Here is a 19,073-nt window from a genome sequence, read left to right as displayed (position 1 = left end):
ATAGAGAGAGGAGCTGACACCTTAACAAAGGATAGTACAAACAGAAATATTCTTCACTGGGCCTGTCAAGGAGGAAGTGTGAATATTGTGAAATATATCCTGACACAAAACATTGTTGACATTAACGGCAACGATGAAAATAACATGACTCCATTGTTGTTAGCCGCATATCATGGGAAAAAAGATGTGTTTGGGTTATTGATAGAAAAAGGTGCGAATACTTTAGCAGTGAACCAGAAAAGTAGAAACAGTCTCCATCTTGCCTGCATTGGAGGACATGTGGACACAGTGAAGTATGTTCTGAACCAAACCAGTGTGGACATAAATAGTAAAGATTGTGAAGAAATGACTCCAGTGCTACTTGCAGCATATCATGGGAAAAGAGAACTATTTGATATTCTTGTCAAAAAGGGAGCTGGTCTGTCAGAAATAGACGAGGATGGCGACAACATCCTTCATTGGGCTTGTCGAGGAGGAAATCTAAAGATAGTGACTTACATCCTGATGCAAAACATTGTGGAAATAAATGGTAAAGGGGATGAAGAAATGACACCAGTGATGCTTGCAGCATATCATGGGAAAACCGAAGCATTTGATATCCTTGTCCAAAAAGGAGCTGATCTGTCAGTAATTAACGACGATGGTGACAACATCCTTCATTCGGCTTGTCGAGGAGGAAATGTTAAGATAGTGACTTATATCCTGACGCAAAACATTGTGGATATAAACTCTAAAGGGGATGAAGAAATGACACCAGTAATGATTGCGGCATGTCTTGCAAAAAACGAAGCATTTGATATTCTCGTGAAAAAAGAAGCTGATCTGTCAGTAATTGACGGGGATGGAGACAATATCCTTCATTTGGCTTCTCGAGGAGGACATGTTAAGATAGTCAATTATATCCTGATGCAAAATATTGTGGATATAAATGCAAAAAACAATGATGGAGTGACACCAGTGATGATTGCAGCATGGTGTGCGAAAAGAGAAGTATTTGATAATCTGGTGAGGAAAGGAGCTGATCTGTCAGGATTTGAAAATGATGGTAAGAACATCCTTCATTTGGCCTGTGAGGGAGAAGATGTGGAGATAGTCAAGCGTATCCTCAGGTTACACATTGTGGATATAAACTGTAGATTTAATGATATGACACCACTACTGTTAGCGGTAAAATATCAGTCACGCAATGTGTTTCAGTTGCTACTGGAAAGCGGAGCGGATCCTTCTTTAGTAAATAGAGATGGTGACAACGCCCTTCATTTGGCCTGTATGCGAGGGGATGAGGAGATAGTGAAGCATGTCCTGAAGCTACACACTCTGGACATAAACTGTAGAGGATCGAAAGGGAGGACACCACTGCTGTTAGCAGCAAAGTGCAGCACATATGGCGTGTTTAAATTGCTACTAGAGGGTGGAGCGAATCTTTCAGCAGTAGATAATGATGGTAACAGCATCCTTCATTTCGCCTCTATGGGAGAAAATGAGGAAATAGTGAAGCATATCCTCAAGCTACACACTCTGGACACAAACTGTAGAGGATTTAAAGGGAAAACACCACTGCTGGTAGCAGCAGAGTACAGTACATATGGCGTGTTTAAATTGCTACTAGAGGGTGGAGCGAATTTTTCAGCAGTAGATAATGATGGTAACAGCATCCTTCATTTCGCCTGTATGGGAGAAGATGAGGAGATAGTGAAGCATATCCTCAAGTTACAGGTTGTTGATATAAACTGTAGAGGGTCGAAAGGGATGACACCACTGCTTTTAGCAGCAAGACAAAGTACATTCGGTGTGTTTGAATTGCTACTAGAGAGTGGAGCGAATCTTTCAGTAGTAGATAGTGATGGTAACAGCATCCTTCATTTCGCCTGTATGGGAGAAGATGAGGAGATAGTGAAGCATATCCTCAAGTTACAGGTTGTTGATATAAACTGTAGAGGGTCGAAAGGGATGACACCACTGCTGTTAGCAGCAAGACAAAGTACATTCAGTGTGTTTGAATTGCTACTAGAAGGTGAAGCGAATCTTTCAGTAGTAGATAGTGATGGTAACAGCATCCTTCATTTCGCCTGTATGGGGGAAGATGAGGAGATAGTGGAGCATATCCTCAAGTTACACGTTGTTGATATAAACTGTAGAGGGTCGAAAGGGATGACACCACTGCTTTTAGCAGCAAGACAAAGTACATTCGGTGTGTTTGAATTGCTACTAGAGAGTAGAGCCGATCCTTCAGTAGTAAATAGTGATGGTGAAAATGTCCTTCATATCGCCTGTACACACGGAGATGAAGACATGGTGAATTATGTACTGTCAAAGCGAATTGTAGATTTAACCACGAGGAATAATCATGGCTTAAATGCTAGCGAGGTAGCGAGTAAATGTGGGTACGTGTCTATAACAAAGCTACTATTACAAGCCTGCCAGTCAGAGCGTGAGTGAGGGACTACGAATGCCATATCAGTCATATCGTGCATATAAAATCTATATAAAAACGCATAAAATGTTTGCCTGCATCAAGAACTTTTAGAAAAAAACATCGAAATGGATAGAATATCATAGGTGTATATTTAAACTTGTCCAGTAAAAAAAACAACTGATAGTTATTACAGTGGGAGTCAACCAGTGACGCAGAACGATATATTCTGCCGTGATGCATAAAAGAATGTTTCTGATAACAGGCAACAATACGTTCTATAAAAAAGTTGATGATTGCCAACAGTCTTCATATCACATTTAATACCGAAACTTCTTTCAAAACAGTGTGCCCAACAGTGTGTCTGTATAAGAAGAGCTTTGTTCAGTGTTTATGTCCAAATAACCAAGAACTGATTTCAGTCACCGAAATATTACACATGAACAGGTGAACAATTTGAAATCTATACAGGTAAATATAGTTTAAGGTAAATGGCAATAATTTAGGCGTCTTTCATTCTTCGATAGTTATTTGGTTCATGACAGCTTCCTTTGTTAGAGTAGAATGCCAACAGTAAAACTGCCAGGGAAAATGCCGCAATCTAGAAAAGCTTTAAACAAGTTTACTATGAGCACGTTTGTATAAATCGGGTGGTGTTCCATCAATATATATGGATTTATCAGATTTCAACATTTTGATTGTATTTTCTATGTCCGTTCTTGAAACTGACGCAGACAAAAAGTCAGTATTGTCACAGTCCGTAATGTGTTTCCACTCCATGACTCAAGAAGCAGCAACAGCCTATTCTTCCCTTCGTGTTTGGCTATAGTAAACTTTTTGCATACGTAGACTCCTTCCAGGACGTCGGCAGCTTTTCGATGTTCACTGCATGGTGGTGCTGCTACTTCCAACCCCTTTGGCCCACCGTAGTTCCGTAATTGGCGCGGTATAATTTCCAAATTAAACCCTTGAGCGGGTTCTGATTCTCCTGATAGTAGCCGGTAAATACATTGATCATTCCTACACATGCTGTTCTTTGCTAAATTTCTAACGAGTTTTGTATATCGTAGGGCCCATCCAACACAGGCCTGATCATATAAATTTCCAATATTTTGGAGAAACTCGTGTATGATTAGGCATTCTGCAACCTCAAGTGGGAGGCGGCCCTGATGTTTGTAGTCTACGTCTATATTTTTTAATAAAACACATTGCTTTCTTCCAACGGGGTGATCAGTTGCACTAACATGTTAAGTTGTCTCAGGCTCCGAGCAGTTTGAGAGCATAACTAGCAGTTTTCCATTAAATGCGTGAAATTGGTTTTTTGGAAGAGGTGAACGAAATCAATTGTTTTGAAATTTGGTATCGTTCGTAGAATATGTATCCTGATCGCTCAAGGATTTGCTTCTCGCGGTCAGAGAGAAATACATGTGAAACACCTACATTTTTTCCACTTTAGAAGCGGCCCTTATTGGGGGTAGTGAGTGAGTGAGTTAATATTTAACGTCACATCGGCAGTATTGCAGCCATATCGTGACGAGAGCATTCTTAAAAAAGAATCTATGTATATGATAAAAAGCTGTCGACGAAGGACAGTAAAACAACTAGAATATCACAATACAAAATAAAACTCAGCGTGAAAAGTTAAAACTAATATCCCTATTCAGACAATATAATATAAAAATAGGCTATATAGATCACCATCAACTGAAGGTAGATCACCATACTAGGGGCGATGGGGGCTTACAGCACTTCTACTACCTTTCATGGTCCTTAGCTGGATTTACACCATCCCCTCAGCTGCTGGTGATTGTATGTAAGATTAGCCACACATTGAAATGACAGAAATACTACGAATAAAAGAAATGGCAGATCAAATTTGACTTCAAATGTTTTTGGACTTACGTACCCTCTGAGGAGGACAATAATTATACAGTCTTTTAACCTCCCTCAAGGATACAGCCACTAACATACTAAGTTCCTAATTCAAACTTCCAAGCATAAAATATTTATCTATTTACAATTCATTCAGCAAATCTAATTCTTTTAAAACTGCAATAATTAAATGAGAGTTAACATTATGGCATGCTTGACTGTGGTTCTTTCATCACAAGGGATACAAAACGGAGGATCTTTTAATAGATAATCGTGAGTATACCTCGTATGGTCAATGCGATATCGTCGCATATTGACCTCCTCAAATCTGGACTGACAACCCAAGTAAGTATAACCGATATAATGTTTTACTGCATGTAATTTATTTATACCTACCTGGGTGTCCCACTTCTTCTGCATCAGATCACGGATAGAAGATCTTACTGTAGCTTTATAATCTGAGTATGGAAAAAGAAGTGGTGTCATAGATTGTTGAGTGCTGCCTTGGCAGCAAGATCGGCCGTTGTGTTACCAGACATGCCAACGTGACTATGTAGCCAACAAAGGACGATGTCGCACTGACCAGTAGCAAGATTATTGCACAATTCAATAATTCCAATTAAAAGCGGATGTTTACAAGAAATATTTCTAATAGCCTGAAGGCAAGAGTGAGTGAGTTAATATTTAACGTCACATCGGCAATATCTCAGCCATATTGTGACGAGAACATTCAACAATGAAAAAGAGCATATATACATTATAAAAACCCGTCAACGAAGGATAGTAAAAAAACTAGAATATCACAATTTCAATTAAACCTAGCATGGAAAGTTAAAACTAACATCACTATTCGGACAATACAACATAAAATCAGGCGAGCGATTGACAACAACTGAAGGTAGATGACCATACTAGGGGCCATGGGGACTTACAGTACCTTTGCTACCTGCATGGACCCTAGATGGATTTACATCATCCACTCAGCTGTTAGCAATTTAGTCACATCTAGCCAAGAATTAAAAATACACATATACTACCATTAAAAACAGTTGAAGACTAAACCTACAGGAAATGTTTTGGGACTTACGTACCCTCTCAGGAGTACAATAATTGATCAATATTTTAACCCCCTTTGACTGTACAGCCACTAACAATTCACGTTACTAATCTAAACTACCATGAATTAAAATGCAACTACCTACAGAACATAATAATCAAAACTCAATGATGAAGTCAATTTCTTTTAAAAATCCAAGAATTAAATGAGAACGAACGGTGTTAGAAAAGCCCTTAATTGTCTTGACATTGAAATATTTATCCCTTGTGATGGATGATTCAACACAGTCAAGCAGAATATACTTGTCCGTGGTTCTCTCATCACAAGGGATGCAAAACGGAGGATCCTCACCTTTCAATAGGTATGAATGAGTATATCTAGTAAGGCCAATACGACATCGCCGTATGATCACCTCTTCAAATCTGGACTGACAACCCAAGTAGGAATAACCAATATACGATTTTATTACATGTAATTTATTGATGCCTACCTGGGTGTCCCACTTCTTCGGCATCAGATCACGGATATGAGATCTAATGTTAGCTTTATAATCAGTGTATGGAATAAGAAGTGGTGTTACAGATTTGTTGAGTGCTGCTTTGGCAGCAAGATCGGCCATTGCGTTACCAGAAATGCCCACATGGCTTGATAACCAACAAAAGACGATATCATATTGGCCTGTAGATTATTGTATAATTCAATAATTTCAATTAAAAGTGGATGTTTTCAAGAAATATGTTTAATAACCTGAAGGGAAGAAAGAGATTCGGAATATATTATATACTGTTTATGTGTAAGGTTTCTTTGTATGTATTTGAGAGACGTTAGTGTGGCGTTAGCTTCTGCTGTAAAAGTAGAACTATAATCTGGTAATCTAGAAGACATTGTTCTGGATCCAATGACAGTGGCACAAGCCACTGCGCCCCATCCTTGGACCCATCTGTAAATAAGGATTTATGATTGCTATATTTCAATTAATGCTATGTTTCAATTAATGATATTCTTGTTACACTGTAATTCATCCGTTTCTGATTTTTTAAAATGTAGTTAATGTAGTTAATGTAAGGTCTACTTGGGGCCTAACCAACTGCCAAGGAGGAGAAAAAAGAACACGGGATGGAGCTATGTTTTGCAACTCAATGCCGGGCGAAGAAAAAAAGGGTTTCATTCTGCGCCCTAGAGGTGGTACAAGAGAAGACTTCTTGTCGTACAAATCCTCATACAGTGGATTGAACACACAGTTATATGCAGGGTTAGATTCATTAGAGTATAATTTAAAAATGTAGTGTAAGGATAATTTAATACGACGTTGTGTAAGAGATAGTTCAACATAGAGACTGTCAACAGGTGAAGTTCTGAAGGAACCAAGACAAAGTCTTAGACCTTGGTGATGGACAGAATCTAATAGTTTCAGGCTCCTTTTGCATATACGATGGAGCCATAATCAAGTTTAGAGGGGACCAGTGATCTATATAAGTGAAGGAGGATAGTCTGATAACCTCACCGCTTTGAATTAGAAATATCCTTTAATAAATCGAGTGTGTTCAAGCATTTGATTTTAGGGATTTAATATGGGGCAAAGAGGTCAAATGTAAATCGAAAATAAGTCCCAGGAACTTGGCCTTCTTGACCACTTTGATTGGAGTATCACGTAGAAATAGTTCTGGGTCTTTATGGGCTTTGTATTTACAACAGAAGTTTATGCAATTGGTTTTTGAGTTAGAAAATCTGAAGCCGTTTTCAAGACACCATTTATCTATTTTATCTAAACACAACTCAAGTCTTTGAAGGGCATTTAGAAGTGAAATGCATAAGAATGAAGATTTTATGGATATCAACTTCTTTATATGAGAACACAACGTTTCGGAGTTAATGCTTACTCCTTCATCGCTAAGGCATTTCAAAATCAAATTTAACACAAATATATTTTAAAAACTAAATTGATTGTTTATTTCTTTGTAAATGTTTGTAACGTTCTCAGGCAAGATATTCTTATACGATGCTGTATTAGCAGTATTCGACTTTATTTAAGACTTTAGTTGTAATACCTGCTAGTCATGTTTTTAGGTTAGGTTTTTCAAAATGCTAATTGCATTTTTCCCATGAATTTACTTTCACATACAACTGTGAGGCAGACTCTACGGAATGATGAGTCTGTAAGAGGAATGACCCTAAATCCACAACAGACGTAAGAATATGCTTTAATATGATTTAAATACAGTAACTGCAAGAGTTTCAATGCATTAAACCATTCAACAAGTAAAACTTCAGGTGTTTCTACAATAACCTCGACATGAATTTTTCTTCATTGTGCTGACAATAGTTTAGAATTGTATTTTTTCTGGTTGGAAACAGGACAGAATATGAGGACGCTAAGGCAGCTCTCCCTGTTATTCCGCACGCTGAGTTTCAAGGTATTGCAGTTCTGCTTAATGCTCTGTCGTATACGCATCAGTGTACAACAAAAAATGAGCACAACCCACTGTCATTTAATTAAGAATGCTCATTTCTTGAGCTCCAAACGTGACTTTTGTTGCACAGAAAAATTATGCACCTAAATGTGATGTTCATAGGCGATTTTGTTCAACCGCTTGAATCGTGTGCATGTGTTTGGTAACGACTTCTTGTTATAATTTTGTAATCACCCTATAATATACGTCAGTTTTGTTGAAACATAAAGTTTCTGTCAGGGTATTGTATTTTGTTTGTTGCAGTGGCTACGACAAGATTTTTCCAGACAAAAAAGGAAACCGTCTCAAGAAAGTGAGTGAGTGAGTTAACATTTAATGTCACATCGGCAGTATTGCAGCCATATCGTGACGAGAGCATTCTTAAAAAGGAATCTATGTATATCATAAAAACCTGTCAACGAAGGACAGTAAAACAACTAGAATATCACAATAAGAAATAAAACTAATATTCCTGTTGAGACAAAACAATATAAAAAAAGGCTATATAGATCACCAGCAACTGAAGGTAGATCATACTAGGGGCCAGGGGGACTTACAGTACTTCTGCTACCTGCATGATCCGTAGCTGGATCCCCTCATCCCCTCAGCTGCTGGTGATTGTATGCAAGATTAGCCACAAAATAAAACGACACATATTCTACGGCTAAGACAAAATGGAAGATCAAATTTGACTTCAAATGTTTTGGGACTTACGTACCCTCTCAGGAGGACAATAATGTTACAGTGCTTTAACCCCCCTCGAGGATACAGCCACTAACACTCTAAGTTACTAATTCAAACTTCCAAGCATAAAATATTTTTCTATTTACAATTCATTTAGCAAATCTAATTCTTTAAAAAATGCAATAATTAAATGAGAGCTAACAGAATTAAAAAGATCGTTCAAAGGTCGTGAATTAAAATATTTATCCCTTGTGATGGAATATTCAACACAGTCAAGCAGGACATGCTTGACTGTGATTCTTTCATCACAAGGGATACAAAACGGAGGATCTTCACCTTTTAATCGTATACCTCGTATGGCCAATGCGACATCGTCGCATAATGACCTCCTCAAATCTGGACTGACAACCCAAGTAAGTATAACCGATATAAGGTTTTATTTCATGTAATTTATTTATACCTACACTTGAGTGTCCCACCTCTTCTGCATCAGATCACGGATATACGTTCTAATGCAAGCTTTGTAATCTGAATATGGAAGAAGAAGTGGTGTCACAGATTTGGTGAGTGCTGCCTTGGCAGCAAGATCGGCCATCACATTCCCAGAAATACCTACGTGACTGGGTAACCAACAAAAGACGATGTCGTATTGGCCAGTAGCAAGAGTATTATACAGGTCCATAATTTCTATTAAAAGTGGATGTTTACCGGAAATATTTTTAATAGCTTGAAGGCAAGAAAGAGAGTCTGAATATATTATATACTATTTACGTTTCGGGTGTCTATATTTGTGGCCATTGTGTTCCCTGAAATGCCTACATGGCTGGGTAACCAACAGAAGACGATGTCGTATTGGCCAGTAGCAAGATTATTATACAATTCAATAATGTCAATTAAAAGTGGATGTGTACATGATAAATTTTTAATCACCTGAAGACAAGAAAGAGAGTCTGAATAGATTATATATTGTTTACGTTTTGGTGCCTTTGAATATATTTTAGAGCTGTTAATATGGCGTTAGCTTCTGCTGTAAAAATAGAACTATTATCTGGTAATCTAGAAGATATTGTTCTGGATCCAATGACAGTAGCACAAGCAACTGCACCACCGTCCTTGGACCCATCTGTAAATAAGGATTTGTAATTGTTATATTTATGTTTCAATTGATTATATTCTTGTTTATACTGTAATTCATTGGTTTCTGATTTTTTAAATGTAGTTAATGTTAGGTCAACCTGTGGCCTGACCAACTGCCAAGGGGGAGAGGAAAGAAGACGGAAAGGAGCTATATTGTTCAGCTCACTGCCAGCAGCAGCAATAAACGGCTTTATTCTGAGCCCAAGAGATGGAACAAGAGAAGACTTTTTGCTATACAATTCCTCATAAAGAGGATTGAAGACACAGTTATATGCAGGGTTAGATTCGTTAGAGTATAGTTTTGTGATATCTTGTAAAAATAATTTGACACGGCGTTGTGCAAGAGATGCTTCATCGGCCTCAACGTAAAGACTGTCAATAGGTGAAGTTCTGAAGGACCCAAGACAAAGTCTTAGACCTTGGTGATGGACAGGATCAAGAAGTTTAAGATTGCTTTTGCAGGCTCCACCATATATGATGGAGCCATAATCAAGTTTAGAACGAACGAGTGATCGATACAGGTGGAGAAGAGTAGCTTGATCCCCTCCCCATTTTGAATTTGAAACTACGTTCAACAAGTCAAGAGCTTTGAGGCATTCAGTTTTAAGTGATTTAATATGTTATAAAAACGTTGACTGTGAATCAAAGATTAGACCCAAGAATTTGGCTGCCTTCACAACTTTAATGGGCATCCCATCTAGAGACAGTTCAGGGTCTTTATGTGGTTTGTATTTACGACAAAAATGTATGCAGTTAGTTTTCGATTTAGAAAATTTAAAACCGTTTTCAAGACACCATTTATTAATCTTCTTTAAACACAACTACAATTGCCGTTCAATAGTATGCATATTTTTACCACGACAAGAAATATCAAAATCATCCAAAAATAAGGATCCATCAATTGAATCGTTTAAAACTTTTGATAAACTGTTGATCTTGATGCTAAAAAGTGTGACTGACAAAATACTGCCTTGTGGAACACCCTGATCCTGACTGTAATGATCAGACAGGGTAGAACCCACACGGACCTGGAATTGTCTGTTATTTAAAAACTTGGCAATAAATTGAGGCAAACGACCTCACAAGCCGAAGTCATGTAAATCTCGTAAAATGCCATATTTCCAAGTAGTGTCATATGCTTTTTCAACATCAAAAAAGATAGACACAGCGTGTTGTTTGTTAATTAGTGCGTTTTTTACAAATAATTCTAAACGCACTAAGTCATCGACAGGACTTCTATTTTTCCGGAAACCACATTGTATCTCTGTGATAAGGTTATTAGTTTCCAAATACCAAACAAGTCGATTATTTATCATGCGTTCCATGGTCTTGCAAACACAGCTAGTTAACGAAATCGGCCGATAATTGGACGGATCCGTATGATCACGTCCAGGTTTAGGTATTGGTACTACTATGGCATCACGCCATGAAGAAGGAAATTTCCCTGAAGTGCAAATGTCATCAAATATATACAAGAGCGTCTCTAAACAGGATTCTGGTAAGTGCTTCAGGAGTTGATAATGTATGTTATCATCTCCTGTAGCGGTATCATGAGCTTGATCAAGAGCAGTATGGAGCTCATAAATAGAAAAAGTTTCATTGTAATTTTCCCCATTATCTGAGTTGAAATTAATAGTTTCCTTTTCTTGTTGTTTTTGATATTGCTGGAATTTAGGTAAATAATTTGAAGAGGAAGAGTGTTTAGCGAGGGTGTCGCCCAGTTTATTTGCGATATCTGATATATCAGTAAGTAACTGATCTCCATGTTTAAGATGATGGACAGTAGACTTAGTACCTTTGCCTTTAATTTTTTGGACCATGTTCCATACCTTGGACATGGGTGTCCGAGAATTTATTTTGGATACATAATTTTGCCAAGATTGGAGTTTGTTCTGTTTAAAGGTACGCCGTGCTTTAGCATTTAAAATTTTAGATTTATTTAAATTATGCACCATAGGATGGCGACGGAAGTAATGTTCTGCTTTTTTCCTTGCCTTCCTAGCTTGTTTACACTCATCGTTGAACCATGGTTTTCTTATGTGTGGAACTGCAGAGGACTTTGGTATACACTCATCAGCTATGGAATTCAGTTGATCAGAAAAGCATTTAATAGCATCGGGAACGTCAATAAAACCTCCAGGTTTAAGTTTTTCAGCACACAGTGTTTCATATAAAATCCAGTTAGCTTTTTTTAATTTTCGTCTTGATGATGGAGGAACATCGGATGGTGTTACAGCTTTTAATACAGTAGGAAAATGGTCACTTCCACAGAGGCCATCATGGACTGACCATTCGAATTCATTAAGTAGTTCTGAATTTGTCAATGGCAAGTCAAGAGCAGAATAGGTCCCTGCCCCAGGATGTAAATATGTGCTGGAACCATCAATATAAATACATAAATCATTGTCAGAACAAAAGTCCTCCAACAACTTACCTTTAGTGTTTGTAGTTACACTACCCCAGAGTGGGTTGTGCCCATTTAAATCTCCCATTATAATACAGGGCTTCGGGAGCTAATCATATAGAGCTTGAAGATCAGTTCTGGCAAACGTCGAAGACGGAGAAATATAAAGAGAGCATAGCGTAAACGCTACATGTAACGTAATTCTCACGGCAACAGCCTGCATATTAGTATTAAGTGAAACAAGGCTTTGAATAAAGTTTTGTTTGACTAGAATGGATGATCCTCCAGTGGCCCGATCACCCGGAGGTGAAAAACAATGATATGCATTAAACTGACGAAATTTAAATGTATCTGTTTGTTTTAAATATGTCTCTTGGAGACATATCGCTGAAGGTATAAAATCTTGGACTAATAGCTGTAATTCATGTAAATTAGTCCTTAATCCTCTGCAGTTCCACTGTACAATATTACTGGAATAAACTATCTTTTGGGGGGATTTATTGGGGATCTACCCCGCACTCTTTTGGAGGGCGACAAGCCATGTGCCCTAGAATGGACGTTTTCAGAAATTTATTGAACAATTGAATGTTGTTCTGTGACCCTTTAGGAGCTCTGCCACTTTGTTGTTTTGAAGCATCAGGCTTTGGCTTCGATTTATTTTTCACCGTTTGTTGACTATGAGCTGTGGATTGAGACTTTGAGTGTGACTGAGATGATGATTTGTGATCAGAAGAAGACTGTGAGGTACTAGGAAGTGATTCATCAGTCTGTGATGATATAGCTGGTTACAAAAGCTGTGGAGAATCGCAATTTACCCAAGTCAAGGTAGTTTGGCAGCCTGTGGTTGATGTAGTGTTAGATTTAGATCCCGATGATGTTTTTGCTACTGTAGCATAAGTTTGTGGAAGATCAGATCTCTTTTTATCATTTTTTTGGCCTCGGAAAAAGAGATATTTTGAGTAAATTTGATTTTATTGATTTCCATTTGCTCTTTCTAAATAGGACATTGCTTACAAAATGAAGAATGGTCGCCTGAGCAATTGGTGCATTTTTTATAATCACTGTCACAATCTTCTGTTGTGTGTGTCTTCTCGCCACAGTGAGCACACACAACAGACAATGTGCAAGTATTCACGCCATGTCCATATTTCTGGCATTTAAAACACCTGAGGAGGTTGGGGATGTAGGTATCAACTTGTATGTTACAATAGCCTGCCTTCACTGATTTAGGAGCATTTGGACATGAAAAAGTGAGTGAGTGAGTGAGTTAATACTTAACGTCACATTGGCAATATTTCAGCCATATCGTGACGAGAACATTTTGATACTGAAATGAAATATGTATACATTATAAAATCCTGTCGTCAAAGGACAGTAAAACTACTAGAGCATCACATTTACAATTAAAACTAGTTTGGAGAGTTAAAACAATTACCACTATTCGGACAATACAACATAAAATACGGGCTGCAGATCGCCAACAACTGAAGGTAGATCACCATACTAGGGGCTATGGGGACTTACAGTACCTTTGCTACCTGCGTGGACCCCAGATGGATTTACACCATCCCCTCAGCCGTTGGCGATTATACTGAAAGTTAGCCATTATTAAAAACAACAAATATACTACGATTAAAAGTTTGGTCGTACTAAATTTACATAGAATGTTTTGGACTTACGTACCCTCTCAGGAGGACAATAATTTTACAATACTTCAACCCCCCCCCCCCCCCCCCCCCTCGAGGGCACAGCCACTAACAATCTCAGTTATTAATCTAGACTACCAATAATAAAAATATTTATCTATTTACAATTCTGATAACAAATCTAATTCTTTTAAGAAGGCAATAATTAAATGAGAGCTGGTATGAGTAAAAATATCCTGCATAGTTCGTGAGTTAAAATACTGATCCCTTGTGATGGAATACTCTACACAGTCAAGCAGGATATGCTTGACTGTGATTCTTTCATCACAAGGGATGCAGAACGGAGGATCCTCACCTTTCAAAAGGTATTCATGAGTATATCGTGTATGGCCAATACGACATCGCCTCATAATGACCTCCTCAAATCTGGACTGACAACTCAAGTGGGTATAACCAATATAAGGTTTTATTGCATGTAATTTATTCATACCCACTTGGGTGTCCCACCTCTTTTGCATCAGGTCTCGGATGTACGATCTGATTGTAGCTTTATAATCAGAGTATGGGATAAGAAGTGGAGTCACGGGTTTCTTGAGTGCTGCCTTGGCAGCAAGATCAGCCATTGTATTGCCAGAAATGCCTACATGGCTTGGTAACCAACAAAAGACGATGTCGTATTGGCCAGTAGCAAGATTATTAATTAATTCAATTATTTCTATTAAAAGTGGATGTTTACAAGAAATATTTTTGATGGCCTGAAGGCAAGAAAGAGAGTCGGAAAAGATAATATATTGGTTATGTTTAGGGTGTCTTTGAATATATTTGAGAGCTGTTAATATGGCGTTCGCTTCTGCAGTAAAAATAGAGCTGTTATTTGGAATTCGAGAAGATATTGTTCTTGATCCAATGACAGTGGCACAAGCTACTGCACCACCGTCTTTGGAACCATCTGTAAATAAGGGTTTGTAATTGCTATAATTAATTTTTAATTGATTATATTCTTGTTTATATTGTAATTCATTAGTTTCTGATTTTTTAAATGAAGTTAATGTTAGGTCGACTTGAGGTCTAACCAACTGCCAAGGAGGAGAAGAAAGAAGACGGGATGGAGCTATGTTTTCCAGCTCAATGCCGGCCGAAGAAAGAAATGGTTTAATTCTATGTCCTAGGGGCGGGACAAGAAAAGACTTTTTGTTGTATAAATCCTCATAAAGGGGAAACACAGTTATAGGCAGGGTTAGATTCGTTAGAGTATAATTTAGTAATGTACTGTAAAGCTAACTTTATACGGCGCTGCTCAAGAGATGGTTCATCAGCCTCAACGTAGAGACTTTCAACGGGAGAAGTTCTAAAGGACCCAAGACAAAGTCTTAGACCTTGGTGGTGGATAGAGTCTAGAAGTGTTAAGTTGCTTTCACAAGCTCCACCTTATATGATGGATCCGTAATCTAGTTTCGAACGGATAAGTGATCTATATAAGTTAAGCAGGGTAGTTTGATCTCCTCCCCATTTAGAATTTGAAACAACCTTTAACAAATCTAGTGCCTCCAGACAGTTGGCCTTAAGGGATTTAATATGCGGCAAAAACGTCAAGTGGGAGTCGAAGATAAGACCCAAAAACTTGGCCTCCTTTACAACTTTGATAAGTGTATTGTTTAAATACAGTTCAGGGTCTTTATGCGGTTTGTATTTGCGGCAAAAATGTATGCAGTTAGTTTTGGACTTTGAAAATTTAAAGCCATTTTCTAAACACCATTTATTTATTTTGTTTAAACATAACTGCAGTTGCCGTTCAATGGTATGCATATTTTTACCACGACAAGAAATATTAAAATCATCCACAAAAAGTGATCCATCAACTGAATCGTTTAAAACCTTGGATAAACTATTGATCTTAATGCTAAACAATGTGACAGACAATATACTACCCTGCGGAACACCTTGATCCTGACTATAATGGTCAGACAGGGTAGAACCCACTCGAACTTGAAACTGTCTGTCATTTAAAAAGTTCGATATAAACTGAGGCAAACGGCCTCGTAATCCAAAATCATGTAAATCTTTTAAAATCCCATGTTTCCATGTTGTGTCATATGCTTTTTCTAAATCGAAAAAGATTGACACTGCGTGTTGTTTATTAATTATGGCATTCTTAACAAAAGACTCCAAACGCACCAAATGATCGATAGTACTTCTGTTTTTACGGAAACCACACTGTATATCTGTTATTAGGTTATTGGTTTCCAAGTACCAAACAAGTCGATTATTTATCATGTGCTCCATGGTCTTGCAAACGCAGCTAGTTAGTGAAATGGGCCTATAATTGGAAGGATCAGTATGATCACGTCCAGGTTTGGGAATGGGAACAAATATAGCATCTCGCCAAGACGAGGGAAAGTTTCCAGACGTCCAAATATCATCAAAAATGTTTAAGAGCGTTTCTAAACATGATTCTGGTAAGTGCTTCAGGAGTTGATAATGCACGTTATCAGCTCCTGTAGCAGTATCATGAGCCTGGTCAAGAGCAGTACGAAGCTCATGGATCGAAAATACTTCATTGTAATCTTCCCCATTATCTGAAGTGAAATTGATAGGTGTCCTTTCTTGTTGGTTTTTATACTTTTGAAACCGGGGTACATAATTCGACGAGGAAGAGTGTCTGGCCAAAGTTTCTCCAAGTTTATTTGCAATGTCAGATTTACTAGTTAATATTTGGTCTCCGTCTTTAAGATGTTTAATGCTAGATTGTGAGCCCTTGCCCTTGATTCTCTGGATCATGTTCCATACTTTAGATATCGGCGTACGCGAATTGATTTTCAACACATAGTTTCGCCAAGATTGACGTTTATTTTGTTTGAAGATACCTCGTGCTTTTGCATTTAATATTTTGAATTTGTTCAAATTATGGACCATAGGGTGGCGACGGAAATAATGCTCAGCCTTTTTCCGTGCCTTCCTAGCCTGTTTGCAGTCGTTGTTGAACCATGGTTTTCGTATGTGTGGAATCGTAGAGGACTTTGGAATGCAGTCATCGGCTAATTTGTTCAGTTCATCAGAAAAGAGTTGGACGGGGTCAGGAACTCCCATAAACAGTTCAGGCTTCAATCTGTTGGATGAAAGTGATTCAAACAAAAGCCAGTCAGCTTTGGTAAAGTTCCTTCGTGACAAAGGAGGGACGTCAGATGGACATATAGCTTTAAGAATAGTTGGAAAATGGTCACTTCCACACAAGTCGTCATGGACTGACCATTCAAACTCACCCAGCAGAGTAGAGTCAGTAATTGATAAGTCAAGGGAAGAATATGTTCCTGTACCAGGATGTAAATAAGTGTTGGAATCATCATTAAAGAGACAGATATTGTTGGCAGAAAGAAAATGTTCTAGTATGTTACCTTTGCTGTTTGTATGTGTACCTCCCCACAAGGGATTGTGTCCATTCATATCGCCCATGATGATACAGGGCTTAGGAAGTTGGTCATAAAGTGCCTGCAGATCGCCAGGCTGCACAGAAAAGGAAGGAGGAAGATAGAGAGAGCACAATGTAAAAACAATGTGCATCGTTACACGGACAGCAACGGCTTGAAGATGGGTATTTAGAGGAACAGGACTGTGAATGGTGGCCTGTCTCACTAATATTGAAGAACCTCCAGTTGCTTTCGGCCCAGGAGGAGAAAAGCAGTGATATGGAGTATACTGTCGTATATCGATGTGATCGTTTTCTTTAAAATATGTTTCTTGTAAACAAAATGCCGATGGCTTAAAATCTTGTATAAGTAAATGTATATCATTAAAATTGTTCTTCAGTCCCCTACAATTCCATTGAATAATAGTATTGGAAGTGTTCATGGAGGCTTAACTGGAGATCGTGATTGGGAGGAGTGTTCACTCCTATGAATTGGTTGTGAAGGAGGAACGTCTATCTCCAGAGGTTCATTCGAGTTATGAACCTCAACAGATGCAAGAACTTGAGTGGGCGTCTCCACGTTAGTGAGCGCCTTTCGTCTTTTCTGTACTTTCTTTTTCTCTTTTCTAGTTAAAGTTGCATCATCGGTATGTGTACTTTCCATGGAGTGAGATGGTACATCACGAGTAGGATTGTCTGTTTGTGAAGTGGTTGATTTCATATTACTTTTCTGAGATATGTCAGAGGGTTGGTGCAGTACAGTCTGGTCATCCTTGACCCAGGAGATGTCGGTCTGACATGACATGGAGACTGTCTTACAAACTCGAGTGGAGGATGCAATTGCTGCGGAATATGTTTTTACATATGTTTGAGCAGGAGATGGTACTAGTTGTTTTTTTGCTTCTTGGTAGGTTATGTTGTTTGTGTGCTTAATTCTTAAGATTTGGGCTTCAAATTCAAACGATGGACAGGATTTAGAAGACGCCATGTGATCACCATTGCAGTTAGCACATTTGAGGTCATTTGTGCACTCAGAGCTATCATGGGCTCCAGTGCAACGGCAGCATACTACCATCTTGCTACGGCAGAACTTAGCACCATGACCAAACTTTTGACACTTAAAACATCGGAGTGGATTTGGTACATAAACCTCCACCCCGATGTTGAAATATCCAGCCTTTAGTGATTTAGGTATTACAGGTTGAGAAAAAGTGAAAAGATAGGTGTTGGTTCTAACAAAGACACCATCTTGTGCTTTTCTGGAAAAACGTTTTACATGTGTGACTCCTTGAGATTTTAATTCAACAGCAATTTCCTCCTCGCTCATATCAGAAAGACAGCGAGCAACATCTCTCGCAATGCCTCTGCTCGTGTTCAGTGTCTTGTGCACTGAAACAACAACGGGAGTATTAACAAATTGTTGTAAACCCAACAGATTGACTGATTGTTGTTTCCTCAAACACTCCACTAGTAAGGCACCAGTCCGTAGTCGTGTGACATTCTTAACATCTCCACAGACACCTCTAATGCCCAGTGAGATAGCAAACGGGTTTAGTTTTAAAGGACTTCTGTCAACTGATGCAATTGTGATAAACCGTGGCCAAGAATCAGAAATATCTGGAGCTACCTCCTCATCAGACGAGAGCACATCTACATGTCTGCGTTTAGTTGCTTTGCAGGAACCAGGTGAATTGTATTGAGACATGGTATAACATACGAATTCAGCACCCCTGCTCCCCACCCACCATGGAGTGTCAACAAGGACGGTGTCAATTTGCACCGGATCTCCAGGATGCTAACACCAGGGATACAGGGGTGGTATACTCCAGTAAATATGACATGAATAGCTATATTTGTCCAAAAGATTAGTTGTCAGGCTGGTTCGGCCCATAACAATAATCCAAAGACATATAGAATTCAGCAGTCAACATCACCAGATTGGCCCATGAGCCACCGCCTTCTGGCATAAAATCTGACTTTGAACAAGACCCAAGACCCAACAGTACA

The 19,073-nt window shown here is 38.5% G+C and overlaps 1 protein-coding gene across 1 annotated transcript; it reads left to right on the top strand.

Moving 5' to 3' along the window:
* Positions 1-144: 144 nt before the first annotated feature.
* LOC137259459 (ankyrin-3-like) lies at positions 145-18,249 on the top strand. The gene is made up of 2 exons (XM_067797111.1): positions 145-2,182; positions 18,008-18,249. Exons 1-2 carry the CDS (start codon positions 145-147, stop codon positions 18,247-18,249), a joined length of 2,280 nt encoding a protein of 759 aa, XP_067653212.1.
* Positions 18,250-19,073: the final 824 nt, after the last annotated feature.

The sequence above is a fragment of the Haliotis asinina genome, chromosome 13, assembly GCF_037392515.1.
Source record: "Haliotis asinina isolate JCU_RB_2024 chromosome 13, JCU_Hal_asi_v2, whole genome shotgun sequence".
NCBI lineage: Eukaryota > Metazoa > Mollusca > Gastropoda > Lepetellida > Haliotidae > Haliotis > Haliotis asinina.
This window is presented reverse-complemented; position numbering and strand designations above follow the sequence as displayed.

Coding starts and splice junctions, on each gene's coding strand:
- LOC137259459 (XM_067797111.1), top strand. CDS start 145: ATGACTCCATTGTTGTTAGCCGCATATCATGGGAAAAAAGATGTGTTT. Junction 2,183..18,007: donor GCTTTTAGCAGCAAGACAAA/GTACATTCGGTG, acceptor TTAATTCTTAAG/ATTTGGGCTTCAAATTCAAA.